This window comes from Gallus gallus, chromosome 1 (genome assembly GCF_016699485.2).
Source record: "Gallus gallus isolate bGalGal1 chromosome 1, bGalGal1.mat.broiler.GRCg7b, whole genome shotgun sequence".
In the NCBI taxonomy this organism is placed as follows: domain Eukaryota; kingdom Metazoa; phylum Chordata; class Aves; order Galliformes; family Phasianidae; genus Gallus; species Gallus gallus.
Window position 1 is genome coordinate 135,150,853 of NC_052532.1, and position 23,400 is coordinate 135,174,252.

The following is a 23,400-nucleotide window of genomic DNA, read 5'->3' on the forward strand; positions in this document are numbered from 1 at the left end:
TTGGCCAGCTGTGCACAGAAGAGAGCCATTTCACTGATTCTCTTTGGTGCAGTATTCACAGTAGTTGCTTATATGTATCCATGTCAGTGAAAATATTGATGGTGTCATTTTCATGGCTGGTGACCTAGGGAATAAATACACCTTTCCAGTTGGTTCCTCCTTGACAACCTGCATGAGTGATTTCCCTTGCCCACTACCAGTTTTCTTACACTCTCTTTTAAACCCCTGGAAAGAAATCATACTTGCAACCCAATGGGAGGATGCAAAAGCCACCAGTGAAAATGTGAAAAGAAAAATAAACCTGGAAAAGCTGAGATTTGCTTCCAGAACATCCTCTCAAATAAAAGTGCAAAAGTCTCGAAAATAACTTTTTTTCTCTTCTTTTTTTTAAGGATTTTAATTCATTTCCACTTTTCCTGTGGCAACCACCAACATCCAATCACTCAGAGGTGCATACACATGTACCCCAAAGATAGGTTGAAATAAAACTTTTTGCTACAGCTTCCATGAGCAGTAGGGTTGCACCAGAGCAGCTACAACTCTCAGCACTGCCTGCTCCACCAGGAGTCTGATTGCAGCCGCGTCCACCTCATGGAACACGTGCACCCACTGCCTGCCACTGACCCAGTCACAACCTCCAAGGGCATTCATACGCACCATAAACCACTTCCTAACCCCCAGCTGCCCCTCCCCTGACAGCTCCATGCCGTTCCCTCGGGCCCTGTCGCTGTCACAGAGGGCAGAGCTCAGCTCTGGGCTGAGCACACTAAGGGGCCTCACTCGTACAACAGCACACCCCCAACAACAACTATTACTACACACCCTAAGCCCTCTTCTCCCATCCATCTCCCAGTGCTCCTTCAGTACCACCCGCTCACGGCGCGAAGCAGCGCGCAGGCGCAGCCCCGCCTCATCCTTCCCGCCAATCGGCGGTTCTGGGGCCTACTGCGGGCTGCGCCGAGCCGGGCCGTCCCGTCCCCCGGCGGTGGGCATGGCGGTGGTGGCAGCGGGGCGCGTGCTGCGGCTGGGCGGCCGGTGGAGCGCGGCGGCGTCGGGTGGGCCTAGCGCTCAGGTGAGAGCCGCCCGGGCACTGCGTGGTGGCCGGGGGGGAGCGGGAGGCCTGGGCCGCGTGGGAGCCTGCGTGCTTTCGCCCCGCTGAGAGGGCTTGGGAGCTGCAGGGGTTTGTTGCAGGGCAGCCGCTTCCGGGCAGCCTCCGCTGGGCTTCGTTTGTTTTTAGTCGTGAAGTTAAAAGTGTGGGGGAGGCCTGATGGAGTGTGTGTGCGAACAGAACTAGTAGGGATGGGCTGCAGCCCTCAGCCATCCTCAAAAGCAGAGCGGTGTGAGATTCGCGGCTTACTAACACTCAAACAACGTTATGTTTGCTAAGTGGGTGAGTGGTTATGGAACCACCGAATTCCTGCAGCGTGGAGGGAATTGCTCTCCAGAAGTGCGGTAGCTCCTGTTTGAGCAGAGCCGACCACTTGTTCTGAGAGGCGCTGGTTTTCAGCTGCTGTCAGTGCAGTGGGCAGTCGTGGTGTTGGCAGTAGTATTTGATGTGTGCGTTCCAGCAGTGGCCAACAAATCTGTTCAAAGGCAAGCTGGTAACAATCCCAGGCAACAAACCACATTGGGGTGATGCGAGCTGCGGATCTGTTTGATGACTGAACGAAACCCTAAGGAGCAGGAGAGAGATGCAGTAAGTAAGTAAGAGGTAATGCTTGGAAAGAGCAATTGGAACTATTTTATATTGCTTAATTGCAGATGAGATTTATGTAGTGGGGATGAAGACTTGGGTTCCTTATGCAGCAGGCAGAAGTACACTGAAGTTGCCCAAGGACTGAGAAAAAAGCTGAAAAAGTCCTAGTGCTTGATCATAGTTCTCCTTTGGAGGAGTTTGTGTGGTTTTGGTTATCCTGCATCAAAGTTATGGCTGACAGTGGCGTGGCCTTCTTGGGCAGGTACCTGCTTGAGTTTGAGCTGAGAACTCTGTACCGTAAGTGAGGAAATGGTCTTGAAGAAGTGACTGTAGAAGGCAGGACTGGAAGGGGCCTTCACTGATAACTTGTCTACTTCTCTCTCCCAGAGGTGGGATTGGTACCTGAGCCCATAGCTATAAACATATCTTCCTGCTTCCAACTAACTGACCTAAAAGGTGAGAAAGGAGCTAAGGGGACGCAGGGCACAGACAGTCTGAAAGGTTCATGTGTTGTTAACCTATAGAACACTTTGATGAGGATGTTCTGAGTACTAAGCATTTATGTGAGTACAGAAAGTACCTCATGAAACTCAGAAGAAAATCCCACTGAACAGTATCAAAAATCTGTATTGAGATATGGTCTATCTTTGTTACTGTCTATCACTCCTGTTGTGGTTGTGTAGTTTTCTTCTTAGCAGAGGAGTTCAGAGTACCATGTGGGCTTTTACTTTTGTGTATGAATTTGTGTGGATGGTATATGTACTGATATCAGTAATGTGATACCACTTTGTCCTGCCTGCAGAGAACATGAATCCAGAATGTGTAATCTCCGTGTGTATTATAACAAATCTCCAGCATTGTCTGCCTTCAAGAAATGGCTGGGCTCAAGGCAGATGTTGGTTGTAACACTGTGGATGTTAGGCTACGTATCATACTGTGCTTGAGAAATGGTTTGTCATTGCATATTGGCCTCAGTATTTTGGGAGATTTTGCAACTACATGCTAAGAATGAGGTAGCTTTCAGTGAAGTTGCTAGCCGAGACAGAGTTGAGGTAGGCCTGCTGGTATTTTACAGTTTATACCTGAAAGCCACTTGATCTAAATCCTTGCCCCCATTGTGCAGGATTGATGTTTACCCTGTATCTCTATATTTATTTCCATAATACACAGTATAAGCAAAACCAAATACATAGATTTGATCAAATAAGCAAAAGAAGTAGATTCTGTGGGTGGGAGAGATGTGGTTTCAGTTTCCTTTAAGAGAGTACTCAATTAGGGAGAGGTTTCTTCTGATTAAATACTGTGGCAAGTCTTTTATTAATGTAATATAGAATTACTTCAGCATGTTTACTGACATCTTGTGATACTTCCTGATGTGTTTCACAAATGCTTATTAAAACACAAACCTGGTACTGATTTACCTGTTTAATTTGTAGGCCAGCTGGAACCTGAGACGTTGTAAATGTCATTTAAGTAAAATGAATTAAACCAATTTGTAAAACATCACACTTGAAAGCAAAAAGCTCACATGCTCATTCGGTATGATAGCTACATATGGCATGCTTTGTCTTGTGCAAGACATGACTGAAGGACTGCTGTTTGCATCTTGCTTGACTATACTACCAGTAACTGAAGCCATGGACACAGGGCAGCTCTATTCCTGCATGCTGTTGTGGTTATACAGCTCCAGCCGTGCATCTGCCAGCTGAGTTCTACCTCAAAGATAATATTCTAGTACAAATCTGTGCACTGCGTGGTTCTGGAAGAGAAGATGGCTGAAGTCTGCCAGCATAGAGCACAGAAGAGGCTTGAAAATGGTGCAGCTGTGGATGTACCACATAAATTGGTGTCTACTTTCATCTCTGCAGCAATACAATGTAAAATGGATGGTGTTTCCTCTTGAATTTGAGCCTATTACCTTTGCTTCCCCTTTCCTTTCTTTCCAAAAGTAAGGAAGCTTGATTCCTCTTCTAGTGACACACATTGGTTTTCAGTGGGGTTGGAAGGGACTTGAAGAGATCCAGTTCAACTCTGTGCTAAAGCAGGTTCCCTGCTGCAGATTGCACAGGCATGTGTCCAGGCATGTTTGCATATCTCCAGAGGAGACTCTACATCCTGGACCCTGTCCCATGTTCTCTGTCACCCTCAAAGACATTTCTCCTCATGTTCAGATGGGATCTCCTGTGTTCTGGTTTCTGCCCATTGCCCCTCGTTTGGTTGCTGGGCACCACAAGAAAGAGCCTGGCCCCACTTGGTACTTGCCTTTCAGATACTTATAAGTGTCGATAAGATCCCTTCTATCCCAGGTCTCTCAGCTGTTCCTCATAAGGGAGGTGCTCTAAGCCTCTGATTATCTTTGTAGCCTTTTTTTTTCCCCTTATCACTCCTCAGTGAAGCGAAATTCATGGGGTAATAGTTAAAAAACTAAATAAAAATGTCTCCCAGGAAAATAGGGGTTTGCCAGACTGAATGCTAGGTTGTTTGGGGAGGAGTTGATCAAGAGGGGCCAATACTCAGGAGCCACGTCCAGAAATAAAGACTTTATCTTCTCTCCTACTCTGGTGGAGCAGCCTACTATTTCAGAAGTACTGGCAGTAACCAATATTGTTTAAAAATGATGAGGCTGCTGTCTGCAGTAATGCTTCATGAAATGTGTAATGAGTAAATGCAAACCTCTGTAGTTCCTCTGGAAAGTTGAGGAGTGTGCTTTCTTGTTTGACTGAAATGCCAGAAGCATCTGGTGCTGCTTTGCAGTTCTTGCCTGTATTGCCCATGAAATAGTGCTCTTATCCCAGAAGAGGTTCCCAATACAATAGATACTGATTTGCATAAGAGGCTGTTTTCTAATTATGAACAGTTTGTGTGTCCAGGGACTTTTGATTAGTGATGAATTGAAACTAGGGAAGAATATGAATAGCTTGAGGGAAGGAGGACAAAAACGAGAAAATTACAATAGAAATTGTCAGGAATAAGATGAAAGCGGTCTTTTTAAAGTATCCTGTTTAAAGCATAGCAGAGAGAAAGCAATTTTGGGCTGAGTAACATGGAATCGTGTTCATTAACAAGAATTACAAATAATTAGTTGCTATTACAACAAGTAAGAGGATGAATTGAATTCTTTCCTGAGGAGCGACTAGCAGAAGAGTGGGTAATATGCAAAGAAGCCTTATTGCTTTCTTAGGATGTCACCAGAGCCTTGGTGGTGGAAGCTGTATAGCTGTATATCTAAAATCTTGATACATATATGTGTGTGTGTGTGTGTGTGTGTGTGTGTGTGTGTGTGTATGTATATATACACACACACACAACAACAACACCCTGCCATGGAGCTGTTTTTAAACCTTCTGTGGCCAGTGCACATATATGTGTGTTCATGTCTTTGTGGTTGTAGCCAGGCTTGAAGATGGCTACTGTGTTCATATTAGTTTTAGAAAGATAAGTGTTTTAAGGTGTTTATATTAGCTTGACTCAGAATGATCAAATCAATCAAAATGGTCAGCGTGTCCAAATTGTGATTTACAGGAGGCTGTTTCTGTAAATCTGGGAGGATTGTCAGTAAAGACTGGGAGGATGTTTAGTTGTTTTGGTTGCTAGGTTTATTCTGTTCCTCATAAGAAAGTGAATTAGTAGCCTTATTACATGTGTTTGGGTTTTAATGTTTCATGAAAGGTAGACTGAGGCTGCAGCACCAGGAGAAGCGGAGACCGTTTATTTGCTTGCTGAAAGAAATGAAGATAAAGAGTGGGACTCTTCTTTCTCCCAATTCAACCACCTCCTGTCAGCTTTGGCACTCAGGAGAGCCATTTTGGGATCAGTCAGGGCACAGAAATTGCAGTATTCTGCCAGAGCCAAAGAGCTGCAGAGAACTTTGTCTCTCCAAAGCTGGCATTAACAAAATAACACACGCTATTGGCACTAAGCTGAAACCGGAACATTGCAGCCCTGTCAGTGAAGCTCCTGTTCCTCTGGCAGAAAGCTTGATTGAAATTAGTCATTGTAGTTTCTGATTGTCTTGATGAAAGAAAAGCTTATCTGTCAATCTTTGTGGGAGACAAATATGTGTCCCTGGTGTTTTGATTCCTGAGCTGGAGCCGTGCTCGGTAGTAGTTGCTGACGAGAATCACCCTGCTTTGTTTCCTCATCATTCCACCAGAGGCAGTGAACCTTCTGGCACTGAGCAAGGAAGGAGTAATTCATACTTTTCCAGAACGTCTAGCAGTGACTGTCCGCTGTGCCACAGGACACAGGGTAGCCAACGTGTTTCCAAAAGCTGTTAAGAGGGCTGCCCTGCAGATTCTTTTCATTCTTTGTTATGGAGTGCCTTTAGGTGAATGCAAAATCTGCTTACGTGCTGATAGATATACATACAAATGAAGACTGCATTATTTGATCAGTGCTGTTTCCCTTTTGCTGGATGTTCCCAATATGTAATACTACATTTCTTTCCATCAGAAAAATCTCACTAAATTAAAAAAAAAAAAACCTAAAAGGCAGGTGCAAAAATACACATATCTTCAGTAAGAGGAAAAGTAGTTCTCCAAATTGATTGTGATGTGTGAAAATGTTCAACTTTCAGAATGTTTCTCTGTTTTTGGGCATTAAACAATTGAAAGAAAATGGTTTCATGAGTGTAACTGCATTTGCTAATTTACTACAGTAGTACGTTGAATTCTGTTATAAGTAAGCAGTAAGCATGACTTGTTTTACTGTTGATTTTATTTAAAGCTCGCTATGCTAAAAAAAATATTAAAATAAATCTCACTTTTTTCTGTTTTTGTTAGACATTGAGGCTAATCTATACTACCACAGCTGCATGGAGGAAAAATGTAGCAGCCTCCGGACCTGAAAAATACACGGAGGCATTTATTAAGAAACAAATTGAAGAGTTCGACCTAGGAAAGAGACATTTAGCCAACATGATGGGAGAAGATCCAGAAACTTTTACCCAAGAGGATATTGATGTAAGTGCAGTTGCTCTGTTGGAGAAGTAATTTACTGTAGAGTTTCAGATATTGAAAGCACTTTACTTCAGCATGAGCCCCTCAGCTCTCTGTGATTTTTAATCAAACTGTCAGAATAAGAAAGACTACTACTATACGTTGCAAACGTTGCAACTGTGACTGTGAATAGAGATTCTACTCATGCTACCGTGTGAGGTCAGACATCACAGTATAGAACTGTGTATACCGTATCTTGCTAAAGCACAGTGGGTTCTTTTTAAATGTACTAATGGATAATCCCCTTGATCTGAGGTTATAAGAGGCCCTGCAAAGGTCTCTGTAGCTCTTTGGAACATTTAACCACAATTTAACCTGCTGTGTATATTTAGGTTGGGTTTTCTTGCGTGATACTGTGGTTGCTGGTAATGCCAATTAAATTTTATAGATGTTCTACAAGTAACCCCCTGGTTTAGCTTAGAGATTCTAATACAGACCTGCATCTAGGGCTCATATCCGTATCTCAAAACATTATTTTATTGCCATTCTCTCTGACAGCTGATAGGTGGGTGGCCTCTTCTTTCTCTGTGCCATTTAACTTAGGTATAGATATGCTGTCTTTCACATAAATAAATAAACAAAAATTGACATCCAACTAGGACTTCGCTTCCATCATTTCTATCTTATTTTACCACACATCAGAGGTAGTGAAGAGAAATGTCATTTAGTGACATTCAGTTGTAGGTGAAGCTGCATGCTGCTTTTTCTGCAAAGCAGCAACACTATTACTAAAGCCATGGCAGCACAGTATATCAGTGGTGCCCCTAGGCTAGATGTTGTGTGTGCTGAAAGAGGTATACGTGGTTTTACTTTTTTTCAGAGGAAAGGGATTGTTTTGCTCACATGGTTTTGTCACCTTTCCGTGGCAAATTCTGTGAGCATAGCTGTTTCCATGTAAGAGGTCTTGGTAGCCTGCTTATGCCAAGGAAGAACTACACCTGTAGGTGGTGATGCAGGATGATTTCATCCACATTTGACAGAGAGGCTTCAAGATGAAGTTCGTAAAAATTATCTGAAAATAGATGACAAAGTAGAAGAGAATGAAGTTTAATGGCCTGCTGAGAAAAAAGTTGAAGTGAGACTTGAGTCTCATTAGGTATCAGAAAATTCATAAGGGAAACTTGTCTTCAAGTCAAAAATCATAGGAAATCAACCTTTGTTAGTACATAGCTAGGTACCAATGCTGTGACTTTCATTTACTTGTTTATTCTACAGACAAATGTCACTGCAGACCCTTTCGGTTTCAGTGTGTGGTGGTTAAGGTTCTATCAACTGTGAAGACAGTCAATGAAGGAGGCATTTGGAGTAGAAATAGTAGTGGCCTGCTTTACACTGGCTTTCTTGCTTTTCAACAGATTACAGAATTTCCTTTCTCTGCATTTTTCTGATTTTTTTTCCTACCTTTAATGATGCTTATATTACAGGAAAGTTATTAAAAAGTATTCATATGCAAATCTGCCACTACAAAGACCTCTCACTCTATTATAGTATCATAGAGTCGTTAGAGTTGGAAGGGACCTATAAATGTCATCTAGTCCAGCTCCCCTGCAATGGACAGGAACACCTGCAGGTAGATCAGGTTGCTCAGAGCCTGGTCCAGCCTTTCCTTGAATGTCTCAAAGGATGGGGCTTCCACTACCTCTCCAGGCAACCTGTGCCAGTGCCTCATCACTCTTATTGTGTATATTATGTATATCTCTAAATTTATATATATATATATATATATATATATATATATATATATATATATATAAAAATATAAGTTCTGCAAACTTGCTGAGGTGCACTTGATCCGCTGTTAATGTCATTGATGAAGATTTTAAGAGCACTGCTTGCAGTACTGACCCCCGAGGGACATCACTCATCACTGATTACCATCCAGACATGGAGCCATTGACCACCACTCTTTGGGTACAGTCTCACAACCCGTTCCTTGTCCGTTGAACAGCCCACTCATCAAATCCATATTTTTTCCATTTGGAGAGAAGGATGTTATGGAGCATAGCGTCAGAGGCCTTACTGAAGTCTGGATGGATGGTATCAGTGGCTCAGTATGGTGCTGCTCCTAATAGTTTAGTTAGTTTGCCTGCGAGGTTAATGGTAAGAGTGCATTAACTTTCCTTCTCTTGACAGAGTCTAGAGGAAAGGCTGTCAGACAGCGAGACTGGAAGTGGACGATGAGCATGTATAGGTAGCAATTTCTTCTGTATGAATCCACAGCACTGTGATCACTTGCACAGAATTAACTGAGCTCCATAATTAGTAAATGCAGTGCACGTGGCAAGTATGTGACTGCTTTGCAGACTCTATTTCTGAAAAGATGGAGAAGTGAATCCAAAAGTGCAGTGTTTTGTTTAGTGATACCAAGTGTCTGGTGCATATTTAATTTCTTCATATTTCATCAGGTGTTGGAAAATACTTAGTGTATAATAGTGTCTGCTATGCATAATTAAATTACTGTTGTAAAAATATAAAAGCTCCTTAAGCACTGGCAGGAGAATTACCAAGCTTTACATTTCAAACAGTAATAATTCTTACTGATGAGTGCTTACGTACCTCCATGTCTTCTACTGTTAATCAGTCTGTGTGGTGTAGTTCAAAAGTAGGCATCTAGGATTCTGTCCTTCACTGGAGTTTTAGGTGTAGTTTAATAAAAGCTAAACCTTCTGAAGTTTTAAACCGGAAAATAGGTTGACTTACTTGTTAATCCTTCTCCTGGATGTTGTGGAAGCAGAATTGCCTCTTATTGATGCTTTTATTTAGGAATGAAAAGTTAAGCTGTGCATTACAACTTTATTTCTGGAGGGGGAAAAAAAAAAAATATCCAGCAAATTGATGTATAACTCTGCAGAAGTCTACCAATTGCTTTTTAATTGGTATTATAGACCTCGCTCTGAAGCTGAGATGTTTTATTCTCCTATGTGTGAGTATGTGGTATGAAGTTTCTCTAATTGATTTGCTTTGCCCATTCCATTTGATGTATCATTTTTCACAATATTTCATAATTTGTGCTCATTTCTAATGAACAGAGTCGTTAGGACAGGCATGTCTAAGTGCAACTGACAGCTAACATTAGGTGCCAGATGCAGTTTATAAAGCTATGTAGAACTGCAGAGAACAGTTTAAATAAATTAGCACCTGTACATTAGTCTCACTTGCTGGTAATTTATAAGCGAATCAGTAGAGATGACATTTAGGTACGTCATTGATCAAGTTAACAGCTGCATACCCACTGCCCAGCTGGGATACCTAATTAATAGAGATTGCAGTCCTGACCTAGTGCTTTTCCCTGATTGAGTCTGTAATCCTTTTATTTTTGATTTAACTTCCTTACGGTTATAGTAAACAGCCCACCTTCATTTTCCACTGTCAGTTCTGTGATATTCTACTTTAAAGACCAGAAACCTAAGTAAGATTAATATAAGAAAAGCATCTTAATCTCCTTGACCTATTTATATGATATGTCAGTATTTTCATTATTCATTTTTATGCAATTGCTAAATGCTCTCTGAGATATGAGTTCATCAGGAACTTTCCCCATAAGTTAGTAAAGAAGCGTGTTAATTTTCTTCTGCTGTCTGCCATATGACCTGGTAGATTGTTGCCATGAAGATAGTTGGAAGAATTTTAGTCTAAAATAAACACTTCTTTCGAAGTATATTCAGTTGCATATATGTTGTTGCAAAATTACCAGTAAGGTTCTTCACAATGAAGATGTTATGCTAGCAAGTAGCTTCATTCCTTGGAGGGTGTAGTTTCTTTCAATGAGTTAAGACTTCACTAATGGGTTAAAAAAAACCCGAAAAAGTGATATTTAGCTGTGTTTCAAAATGGCTCAGAGCATCTGATTTCTAAGTGACGTTCAAATTTTAGCAACTCGGATTGTGAGAAATAAGTGAATATTAACATATGTGAAATGTCAGAAACATTACTCAGAACCAAAGATGTTTCTGAACTTTCATTTAGCTGCAAGAACATGATGTCCAGTGTTGTCCTTACCAAAAATACTGGATTTGTATTTTGTTAAATAGTTGAAGCTAGAATGCTTTTTTCCAGCTTAACTGGAAATTCTTTATTTTAGATGCTGAAAACTTTTAAAGAATACTGCTAATATTGTTAAGAGTCATTCCAACAAACACGTACGTTTGAGAAGCAGTGAAGTTCAGTGCTTAAACAATGTGGTTCAAGACGTGGGGACTTTCATCAGAATCCAGGTTTATGACTCCATCAGCTCTGTCTGATTAGAGTATCAAATTCTTAATTTTTCAAGTTATTGACAAAACAACAAATGTAACAAGAACAAAACAAACAACCTTTACTGACCCAACTGAACCTTTTTAACTCTCAGCTGTAATCTTTGACTTTTAGATAGTGAACAAAACTCCTTGGCTTGTAGGCAGGAAAGGCAGAGGGGATCAGGAGTCAGCACACGCAACATACACAACAAAGAAGGAAGATGAAGGTGGGGCAGATAAATTGAATTTGCACAACATGCCACATACAGTGCTGGGCAGCTTATTTGATAAATTGTTTTGCATGCAATTTGTTTGAAGGACTGCCAGGTTCAAATTTTTTTTATGTGGATAGAGGCTTGTTGTCATTATGCCTACTGGCTTGAATTCAAACTGGAAGGGAAATACATTATGGTCCTATAGCAGTATCCTGAATCATCTGGTATCTCCACAAGTGCTGATTTAGCGAGATTCCTTTGGTAAAAAAAAATATTAAATTTATCAACACGGTGTAAGAAATTATCTGAAGTAAACATATTAATACCAGAGTGTTAATTGTGAGCTGCCGTGTTTTGAGAGTGTGACTGCGGAGATTGTTTTATTTCCCAAGAAAATGACAACAGTATGGTTTAACAAAGAGAATTTTGAAGTAGCGGCCCATAATCTGTGGAGGTTAGAGTGGGATTAATGAACATACCTGAAATTATAGCCTAAGGAAAGCTGTCCTTGGTCAAATTCAGTAAAAACTGAGGATGCAACTAGAAACAACAAGAAACTATTCTGAATAAAGGACTACAAGACTTCATCTGGAGTCTTTTACGTCCCAGTAGAGTTCCTAACAGTTTGTAAAGACAAATATCCCTCCCTGATTATATTTCCATTGAAAGGGAGAATGCAGTAAGACTCTTCATTTTGACAGGGGAAAAAAGCAACAACAACAAAACAGGGAATCTGCAAAGTAGAAAAACTGTTCCTTGGCTAGTTGTGAGGAGAGATGGAAGTAGATAGTAAGATTACTTAATGCAGGGTTTTTTTTATGGTGTAGCCTGAAAGACGTGATTATACACTTGGAATGTAAGATACATTTTCAAGACATAATATATCTCAGATGACAGTTGCTCTTCCTTATAAATGGTGGATTGTTAGAAGCTTTTATTAAGGTGCTGTAGTTACAGTAACTGTTTTGATTGGGATTCTGTAATACGAACGCTTGTATAAAGTCTACCTCTTAAATACACAGTCAGTCTCAGAATCCTGTAATCGATTCTTTTAATATATTATATAATGTGTTTGTTTAACATCATTTGGCTCACAGCGGATTTCTCTATTGTCATCATAATTAATCCCCATTTGTTCATAAATAGGTGTTCACCTACTGTGTGTATGCATAAAATGCCCATTGACTAACAAATGGGAATACAGTAGTCACTAAGAGAAACAAAATTACCATTTCATAAAATCAAGTTAAGCCTTTTGTTTGCTTCGGAATTCTCAAAATTTCTGTTCAGAATACCAGTAGGGGATTAATGAAAGTAATAGGTTAGGTCCTTTTACACTCTGTGTGTATTAAATTCATTGAAGCACTGACAAACTGCTCCATATCCGTGGAAAAAATTATCAGCAAGTAATAGCCCTCAGGTTGCCTCACGGACATTCTTCTTAGGGTAAATTATTTTAACTGAGATTCAATCGTAATTCTACTTTTCCTTACTGCCTAACCAATATATAAATGAGTCTACAGCCAGAGATTTATTCAGTCCATGTTATCAAACAAAAGATTTCTATCTCAAGTTCTGCTACCCACTGTGTGAAGTTTGCCATGCTTGCCAGAGCCCTACATCTAGGGAGTTTTGGTGGTTAGATCTGCTTTTTTAGTTTTCAAAACAAATGGAAATAAACAGCTCTCACGTTTAATAAGCTTTCCTTCCTTGGAGATCTTCTAAAGCTGGACGTGGCTCTGGACAGCCTCCTCTGAGTGGCCCTGCCTGAGCTGGGGTTGAACCAGGTGACCTCCAGAGGTCTCTTCCAACCCCAACCTTTCTGTAAATAAAGCAAAAATGCACACATATGTTTCAGTTGCATTGAAAAGGGATGGCAAGATGATGTTGAACAGATACATCCCATTGGATTTAACTCTGCTTTGCTTTGCATTTTGCCAGAATGATCTGGAATTTTATTGGAGGCAAATAATCATGACTTGATATATCACGGGAATAGCAGAATGTTGGTAAAGTAAAAGCAAATGATGCATTTTGTGCTGTTCTTAATAAGAGCCATGGTAGTTCACAAATGTATGATGTAGTTTTCTAAATTGTCATAGCAAACCCTTAGGTATCTTTAAGGTGAGATAATTAACCTTTTAAAAAAGGGAAAACGGGCTTGAGGAGTTTGGCTTCTCTGCACTGTTAGTTCAAGTTCGGCAAAGATCGCAGTGATTCACAGTTGTTTGAAAATGCAGCATTCAGTGAAATGCTTTATTAAGTTATGTAAAATATCTTATGCTGCCACAAGCGTTGCTTTTGGACTTCAGGAAACTGTGTCTATACAAACCGAGGTTCTGAACATGCAAACCTGTGCTGTCTCCAGTTATTTTATATTTGAATAAATGTTCATGCTCAGTCTGTCAGTAGGCACGATTAACAAGCACTGATATTTTCAGAAAGATGAATGAAATGTTTTAGTTTCCTGTAGAAGTTGCAGCATTCCAAGATTCAGGAAAACTCAGCGTTGCATTTACTTATTAGAAAGGTAGGCTTTGCACTTGAGTAGTTCTGGTAAGTGATGACAAATGTATATTGTAAAAACCAAAACTTTGCAGAAGAAGGTTCACTCATTCTGATGTATTAGATTGCAACTGTCAGAATGAGATTTTACTTTTCCCAAGGACTCCTGTGGAAATTTTTTTTTCAGCACAGCAGATATGTGGTAGTCTTTGTTACTGACGTGCTTATATGTGTGCAGCAGTTCCATTTTATCTACAACAGAGAACCTAAGTAGTGTTTTGATGCTGCTTTTATGGAAAAATTACATATGTGATCTCTGTTTTCAGAGAGCTATTGCCTATCTCTTTCCTTCGGGCTTATTCGACAAGCGAGCCAGGCCAATGATGAAGGTAGGATTTTTTTTGTTGCCTTTTTGAATAACTATAGCATGGCATTTCAAGTAACTCTTTTCCTTTTGATGATACTGGTTTATTTATTTATTTACAGCATCCCAGTGAAATTTTTCCAGAACAGAGGAGTAAGTGTTCATGATTCTGTATTTATGTATTTATAAGCATTATTAGTTTGTGTATTTGAAATGCTTTTTATAGATGTATTCTTATGAGGAACAATGGGGGGAGGGGGGGGGGGAGGGAGGGAGGCTGGGGAGAACTAATGAGCAGTGCAAAGGCTGATCTAATACTATAGCTTTTTGGATTAAAAAAAAATACTTCTGGATTCTGGCATGCCATTGGTCTTTTCAGGCGCTTGTGAGCTGACTGTAGATAAATGTTTTTCTGTGTTTAAAAATAAACAGTAGGTAGAATGACGTGCAGAATCCGCTGAAGTCACAGGGAAACCTTTTGTTGTATTTAGTAGCTTTTTTGACAGTGCTGTCTATCACATCTATAAAATATTCCATAATGCTATTTTAAACTAAAGCTTTCCTGCTAACTTTGGTGCTGTGAAAGCAGAGAAATTAAGCCTTGTAATTGCCATTTGAGAGAACAGTGAGTGGTGTGAGTGTAAACTCACCCCATTATGTCCTGTTTTGTACTTGAAAGTCATAACTCCGCATTTAATCCACAGTCTTTGGTTTTCCTTCCCGAGGCACCTTAGGAAGTCTCGGTTGTATCATTGACATGCCAATGTGTTGCTCGGTGAGAACCTGATTGAAATCACCAGATTAATTTTGTAAAGAATACTTAAAAGATATTGCTGTTCATTTTATTTTCCCAACTTTTAAAGTGAACTAGTAGCATGGGTATGGAATTCTTTACTCATTAAACTATTAAGTCGCAGGTGTATATTTCTCAGTACCAGCAAAATCCTACCATTTTCTTCCTTTTACTGTACCTGGAGTCAGTAGATTCTTGATGCTTTTGAGGCTTTGTGTGTCTTCTAGAAAGGTGTCACTTTGCCAGAAATCATGGAATGTCAGCTATCAAATGATATCATGCATTAATTTCTAACTCACTCCTTACATGAAATACAAAGTAGAAGGCAAAAGGATAAAACAATTAGTGATGCTATTTTAAAATCCAGGAGTTGTTTATGGCAGAACTAAGCTACTACTGTGTTCTCTCAGGACCAAAGAATTCACTGAGTTGCTAACTCTGCCCTAAGAAGTGTATGAGCTAATTAATATGAATCTATATGTCTAAAAATAGCACTTTTCAATATACTTTTTTTAAAGGCAGTGTTGCCTGACTGTCTGTCCATTGTGTCATTAAGAATTTTAAGTGCAAAGCCATAAATTTATCCTTCAGAATGTTTCCTGGATAGTCATTTCTCCTAAATACGCTTCCTTAGCCATGTAACTGGAAATTCATATGTTCCCTAATAGAATGTGTGAGTAAAAGACCCCTCTGTTTTTTCTGTCTTTGTAAAATTTTCACCTTTGCATTGCACTTCTGTTGTATTCTTGCTTAATGTTCGAATGCAATGCATAGCATCCTTATCCAATCTTAGCAATCCAAGACAGGTCCATGGAGTCTTATCTTTGTAGCTCATAGATTGCTTCGTGTGAACTTTACTGGATAAAATGGCTGGACATTTCTTTACAGTTAAGTTTTTAAAAAGCTCTTGGGTATTTATTTTTGCTAGTTTTCTTTATTTGGAAGAGATCTATGTCATGTTGAGACACTTAAATTTGGTAATCTGTTGTTTTTTTTCTTGGGTTGAAATTCATGTCTCTAAATATTTTTGTCCATTAAGAAAAAGCTAAACTGGACGTGCTGAATTGAATGTTTTGTTTCTGTACTAATTATGTAAACCATAGCATCAGTCTTTTATTTTAATATAGCCCAAAGGCATTAACATGAACAAATCTTAAAATCTCCTGAGTTCTGAACTTAAGTGAGTTACCTGCAGAAAACAATTGTATGAATACTTGGTTTGATTTAGATGTGTTGCGCTAGTATATAATGTGCTCTGCATTTGAAGCACTGTTTTTCAGAGCAGTTGATCTTTAGTCTTTTACAGTCATTATGTAGATTTCAGTTCTCTTAATTTTCACTTATTTCTGAAGTGGATACTTGCATCTGTAATGCCAACTGTACAGTCTTTTGAAGTTTACTGAAGACATACATGGGAAATTTCCTCATGTTAAAAGAGTTATGTAGAAGTATTATGTTACATCATTATAATTACAGCTAGAGATTGCTTTTTTAACAAGGTTAACTCATTGCATTTCCAGACAATTTGAATACCTATGAAATGTCTTTGCTCTCTGATACTTAAAAAGGTAATCAGTACTACGAAAGAGGTTTATAACTGCAATTAAATACAAGGATTTTTTTTTTAGTGTGTGTGTATTGCTTTCTTGTCTAATCATGCTTTTCATTAGAAATCCAGTGGGGAGAAGATGGCCGTCCATTTCACTTTCTCTTTTACACTGGCAAGCAGTCGTATTACTCATTAATGCATGTAAGTACATTATAATCTATAGTAAATAGTATTAGTTCCAAGTCAAGTACATGTTATTCTAGAGATGCATGTCAGGAGCTCCTACTTTATTTTTCACAGGAGGCCATATAACCACTGAAGATAGATGCAATGTATATTTTTGTCATAATGTCTGTTATTAGGAGTGTTTTAATGTCACGCTTAGGAGAATAGAGTACGTAACAGTTGCTGCTTAATTTTTGATTTATTTTTCAGTCTTGGCTGAGATCTGCATCTGAATAGTCTGAACGCTTTCTTGTAGGCATAAGGTTAGTAGTGGAGAATGCACAGACAACAAAAACAGCCAGTCCTAGAAAAATCATTGTAGGATAATATTGAAAAAAAAAAAGTTGTTTTTTTCCCTTGAAGGGCAAAGCTATAGGAAACGTTATTTGTGCTGACATTTAGTGTGAAGAAAATTTGCATTTAAACTGCTTAATTGATTTTTCTGAGACTGTTTCATTCATGCAAACTTGAGGCTTTTTTTCTGATTAGCATGGTTCCAGGAGTAAAGGATCTGCATCTGTTTACCTTTATGATAGAAGCTTTATCTGAACGTAACAAGGTCCCGAGTCCTAACATGGGTATGAATAGGCACTTCAAATCTGTGACCATCAGTAGGGCAAACATTATCTGTCTCTTTAGAAGAGTTTATAAAGATGTGTATGTTTCCTATGTGTACTTAGGGAAGACGAAAGCAGTGCTGCTGTATGCCAAAGAATTTAATTCCACAGTCATTTTGGATTCTTTTCCACATTTGGCAGTCTTAAAAAAAAATAATAATAATAATTGTGTGATTAGTTTGTTCTACAAAGAGGAAAAAAAATGTTATCGAAGTCGGCACATAGTTTTATGGGGTGTAGTGTTTTCATTAGAATTATCTGATATTTGTGTTCTGTGTACCCAAAGGACAAAATCCCCACTTGTCAGGTACATTTATTTCTTTAGGAGAATAAAAACCAGCTCCCCCCACCCTTTTCCTCCTTTTCTTTTTTTTTTTTGTTGTTGACCTTGGGCAAATGAGCTTCTTGCCCTGGCAGAAATGAAATGAATGATAAATGTAGAGTGTGTCTTTGCTGAGTAATGGAGCTGCAGCATAGGCTTTCCACAGAGGTTTTCTCCTGCACAGCCTGAGGCAGCCCGAGGACCCCTGCTGTTCATTTAAATAGGTATGTCAAATCTGCCTCGAAACGCCGCTGGTTTGATCTGTGGTAATATTTGTGAAGGTTCCATATGGACTTGAGCCCCCTGCAGTGCTAAGAAATAATGTACAACGCTTCATGGTGCAGACGCAAATTTTCTCTGAAAAGGGATGCAGTGCTGCGTTTTAGCTGTCGGAGAGGATGATGGAGCTGACGCGCTAGGCCTGTCAACTTGTTACACGGATGGGTTGCACGCAGCGAGGCTGTGGAAAATCTGTGCCTTTTAACTTTTCTACTTAATCACGGTTGTAGCATTGCCTTTAGACTGTATGCTACATTAATTCTCTTCCTGCCTTCTGCCTTTCATCCCAAGTTTCACGGAAAAAAGTAAAGCATGCAGGTCTTGTAGAGGAGCCTTATCAAACAGCTGTCATCTGACAAGCCATTTGCATTTGTTTTGGCTGAAACAGAGCAACCCAAGGGCAAGATGTTTTGTTGCATTCCATCATAATGAAGAAATTACAAATTTTACAAGGAGCACAAGTTTATTTTTAGCTCTTCTGAGTAGTTAGAGCATGCAAGATTGCCTTGGAAATCTCAAAGAGAATAGTGTGCATCTTGTTTCTAACAGTGGCAGCCACCTTCAAACAAAACCTCTTTGACAAACACAAATTTCATTAGTATAGGATGTTTAAGTGCTGGAGTGTTCTTAGAATGTTTCTGAATATCTTCATTAAATAGACTTCAGTAAGCCTGAATCCATTAAGCGAGATTTAAGTTTTTTCTTTTTTTTTTTTAGTCAGCCAAATTAAAGAAGAAATCTGCATGAAATTCCCAGTGTTGTTTTAACCTCTTATTAGGCTAATGTGTATTTAAGAAAATGTATTTTTAAATCTCAAAGCTAATTAATTTGGCTAGGGAAAAAAAAGGGATTGTGTGTTAATACAGTCTGGTGGAAGCGATCAATTCCATTTGAGGATGTCCTTTAAATTGCTACGTTAGGTCTAATAAATCGGATAAACATAATATTTAGCTGAAATTTGTGTGCTGTTAATTACTACGTAGGCTCCTGCAGAATTGCACTTTTATTAATTTTCAGTGGCATCAGTGTTAACAGCATTGTTGATGTAGTTAATGCTAGTAAATAATATTATCCACTTAGTGGAAATAGAAATGGTATGTATTCACATGTATTATAACAGCCAATATATGCGTTGCTATGACTTGAATATTAAATGAACTTTCATAAAGGTTATTCACTTTATATTCCATTGTTGCCTTTGTTCTGCCTGTTGAATAAAGTTTAGCTGTAGGGAAAGAACAGTTTCCTTTTCTTCAGACAGATGAAAAATTCTTACTGCATGAAACAATTTCACAAACGTTTGGCAGTATATTTGATCATCATTGAACTTAAAAGTTTCTCAGAGAGGATATGGTCATATTTTTGTGATGTGTAGAGTAAGAGACAATGGGCTCTTCGTGCAGTTCTGTATGCAGCAAAATAGTATTTTTATGTAAAGCAGCAGTTACTTTTTTAGAAGTATCAGTAATGGTGGGTAATGCATATAATACATCATTTTAACTCTTAAAAAAAATCTACATGCTGAAGTGGAAAAAAAGCAAAAAAGGCAAAAGGCAATGTAAAAATATTATGGGGTATGCAAAAACCAAAATAATAATAACCAATTTAATGCTGTAATAGGTATTTTCTGTTTAAAACAACAACACAAAAGCACGTCGTCTTCTGGGTTTCCATTTGCTAATTTCTTCCTAAAATTTTATACAGGATAAAATAGTAATATTTCTGATTTTAAAAAGCAGCATCCTTACACGGATCTGAAATTTGATCCTTCTCTTAGATACGGAAGCAGTTCAGTTTGTAGCCAATCTTGTAAAATCAGCTATTTTGATTGTGTAATAGCTGAGTTTACAAGGCACACAGATGTGTACATTCATGAATTGGACTATTGAATCCTGAAGTGATTGGTAAAATCTTCACCTGCCAGCTTTGGAAATGCAAGCGTGCCTTCAAGACGCTTTCTTTAGTCTTTGGGGAGTGAAGATTTGTCAGATAAATTATTGGGCATTACACACAATTCCTGATTTGTGCAAAGAATCACCCAAATGCTTTACTGCGCACGTGAGTGGTTCTTTTAGTCCGTTGACTCTGTCTCTATACAGAGATTAAACGCTTGCATTCATTTTTTTTAGTACTTTAGAGCAAAATTCTATCTCATAAGAGATTCAAATTGACTTTTATTACTGATTTGTTTTGCACATCAAAGTATTTTATGATATTTTTTTTATTTCAGTGGACATACTACTATAGATTAACCAAAGCCTTTTAAAGGGATCGTCTTCATTCCTGCAAGTGCACGTTTTTAGAACTCAAGCATGCTCTGGTTGGGAGTACCTGTGCTGTGTCTTAAGGAAAGATCTCACTGTTTTAACGGTTGTGAAGTTTTATTATTGGTTGTAACAATGAATTTCTGAGTCTAACAACTGGTGGGTGAAAACCAATACCTCATTTTATTCACATGTGTATATCAGTAGTGTTTTTAAAGAGCTGTGATATAGTTGTGTTAGGCTTTTGTTGGTGCATATATATATATATATGTGTGTGTGTGAAACTGAATATATATATATGTGTGTGTGTGTGTGTGTGTGTGTGAAACATATATATGTGTTTCAGTAAAAAAAAAATCTATCCCAGTAAGGCTAACCCAATTAAAAATATATGCTGGAGTGTCATGAAGGTGATGGATGTTTGAGTAGGCAGAGCTGACATCTTTGCCAGGTAGGAAGGTGACACTACATGCCTTCCAAGAGATAAGCAGAGAGGCTTGCATACAAGTGAGAACTCCATGTATGTATTTGTGGTGACCTTGCCCACAGCGGGGGTTGGAAGTAGATGATCTTTTAAGGTCCCTTCTGACCTAAGCCCATCCTATAATTCTGTATTTATGAGCTAATAATCCATTACCTTGTCTGATTATCTGACAAGTCTTCTCAATATCAAGAGTATCTTCTCCGTGCCCCGTTTGGTGACTGCCACCTACAGAAGCTCATAGAGCTTGCTAGAATCTAAAGCCCCTGTTCCAGTCAGTTCTTGGCAGATACCTGCAGCCAAAACTTTCCTGTCCTTTTCCCTACCTACCACAGTCTGGAGCAGAAGCTTTCATCCTGGTTCTTCTTCATGTGTAACTACAAATGCATACTAAATCTCTTGATGTCAGGCACACATCATGCACACTAACCCAAACCATGTGTCTGCTTTTCCTGTACAAAAAATAATTACTGCGGCATAGCAGTCTGGTTGGAAGTAAAACTGTTAGAGCTGATGTGAAATGAGTCTTGCCCAAAGTGGTGCTACTGTAACTTGTTATCTTAGAGATCCATATATGTATTTCTAAGGACTAGGAATCCTTGAAGTTATGATTTGTTCTGCTCTTTTATGTATTGTTGCATCTGTGTGAAGATAAATAGGCTTTTAATTGAGAAATTTTCCTAGTTCCTCCCTAAAACAGTTATCTCTGTCAGAATTGAAGGATTTCTTCAAGGCATGCTACTGTAATATGTGAGTTCTTGTGCTGTCTCGAGAAGCGGACAGTTGTATGCTTCAGGATTTTGTACTGTGGAGTTATTCCAAAAATACTGTTGTTTAGCAGTCCTGTTAAAAATATTGCCAATGATCTGCATTACAGGCCTCAGAATTGTCCTCCTTTAAATGCTTTGTACGCAGCTCAGATACCAATCAGTTCTTAGTTCATGTTTTCAGTACACATTTTTAGTCAGTATGCCGGTGTTTTTCTTAGTGAATAAATCAGCTTGGACAGTAGATGCTTATAACTCTAAGCAAGATGGGGTTTTTTGTGTGTTTTTAACGACTGTGAACTTGCAGAAAATTCATTGCATCCTGATGCAAATCACAGTATTGCTTATGTTGAGAACAGAATTGCAGTGGTTAATTTTTGACAGCACATAGCTTTCTCACATTTCTTTTCCTGATCAGTTCTTTTGTAATGTAAGTATGTAGAATTGATTACAAGCTTCGTGTTCTCACATCTTACTGGAGGTAAATGATTTGGCATACATTAACTTTGTTGTAGTACAAAAATTCTTTTTCTTCAGTATTGTTTGTAATTATTTCTCAGAATATTCAACTTGTGATTTAAATCACTTTTGTAATTCAGAGTACTGGACGTAGTATTTCAGAACAGAATATTCTGGAAGTTTCTTAACTGAAGAAAAGCGAAAATGCTCATTAAGAGCATTGTCACTCCTGTAATATTTTCGGTGTGGCTTTTCGAGTATTTTTGCTTTTGGTTTTCGGAAGCTGTAAATCACTGTCACTGCAGCGTGGTTTGGGGATGCATAGCTGTGAATTGCAAGAAAACTGTTCTGAAAGAGAAGTTGTACAAAAAACTCAGAGCTGGTATATCTGTAATGTTTGAAAGAGCAGAAATTCTGGTTTTGATAAATGTAAGATGATGTATAACTTTGTCCCTGTGAGTGTGCCATGCTAACAGAGAATTCTAATTGATACAAACCACTGTTAAAACTGACAATCTAAATGTACAGAAGTGTTGCTAAATGAAATAATCTGCAGTTTTAAATATTCTCACTTTCTTGAAGACGACAAGCTGAAACGTGGATGCTCCAATGGAATCATTGTGCTTTGTGTTTTGGAGGCACATCCATTAGGCAGATGTAGCTGTTCTACTGTATACATTTGAGAATTTTTGTATGAGCCCTGTGTTGTAAGAGGGCAACAAACACTGAAGAAAAACAGCAACATTAACTACTTAGAACCGTATATGAAAATATTACATATAGTGTCTAAATGTTCACTGGTTTAGCTTGAACAGAACTGTATTTTTTTTGTCTTATTTGTTAGAGCTCTACTTGTTTCTCTTGAATTCTAGATGTTTGGACAGTGAAAATATAGGTTTTGTTATTAAAATGCATTTAATATTGAATAGGAAATGCATTTCATTATTTGTTCTGCTTGTATTTTAGGAAACATACGAAAAACTACTAAACGTTCAGAAACATCAAGACCAGCTGGTTGCTCAGGGCTTTTCTCTGCAGAAGGAGAAAAAGTAAGTTTCCAGTTGGAATGGATCTTGAGATTGATGTTCTTAATGCTTTGGTTGTTTTGGCACATTGTATAGTTCTCCCATCCTGCCTAAATACATTTTCAGACTTTTTTTCCGATTGCTTGGCTAACATTTGTATGCTAATTTCAGGTTTAAAAGTCTATCTGTAATCCATATGTGCAGAGTATTCATTGCTTATTCCTGAAGTTGGTGAACTCCCAGCTATTTCTCTTGCTCTTTAATATCTCTCTCTGTTCTTTCCAATGTGCTGTCCTCTGTAAGACTTCTGCAGTCATGGAATCATAGAATGGGTTGGGCTGGAAGGGACCTCAAGGATCAAGGTCCAACCCCCCTGCTGCAGGCAGGGCTGCCAACCTCCATGTCTAATACTAGACCAGGCTGCCCAGGGCCCCATCCAACCTGGCCTTGAACACCTCCAGGAATGGGGCATCCACAGCCTCTCTGGGAAGCTGTGTCAGCACCTCACCACTCTCTTGCAAGTACATCTTGAAGATATTTAGAGAGTATGCAGGGTTCTTTGTGTAAAGTTTTCTCGTTATTTTTTCATTAATGATTTTTGAAGGGG

At 38.8% G+C, this 23,400-nt stretch overlaps 1 protein-coding gene across 5 annotated transcripts in view; it reads left to right on the top strand.

Moving 5' to 3' along the window:
• The first annotated feature begins 918 nt into the window (after window positions 1–918).
• Window positions 919–23,400, top strand: part of MRPS9 (mitochondrial ribosomal protein S9) — a 31,836-nt gene continuing 9,354 nt past the window's right edge. Inside the window, exons 1-7 of one of the 5 annotated variants that reach the window (XM_040699180.2) lie at window positions 919–1,072; window positions 2,084–2,152; window positions 6,478–6,657; window positions 13,975–14,037; window positions 14,135–14,165; window positions 16,476–16,555; window positions 22,735–22,817. In XM_040699180.2, coding sequence (XP_040555114.1) covers window positions 6,613–6,657; window positions 13,975–14,037; window positions 14,135–14,165; window positions 16,476–16,555; window positions 22,735–22,817 — 302 coding nt within the window. In that variant the 5' untranslated portion in view covers window positions 919–1,072; window positions 2,084–2,152; window positions 6,478–6,612. The remainder of the gene's footprint in view (window positions 1,073–2,083; window positions 2,153–6,477; window positions 6,658–13,974; window positions 14,038–14,134; window positions 14,166–16,475; window positions 16,556–22,734; window positions 22,818–23,400) is intronic. The other 4 variants (NM_001277757.2, XM_046941013.1, XM_046941023.1 and 1 more) reach the window with 4 other exon arrangements.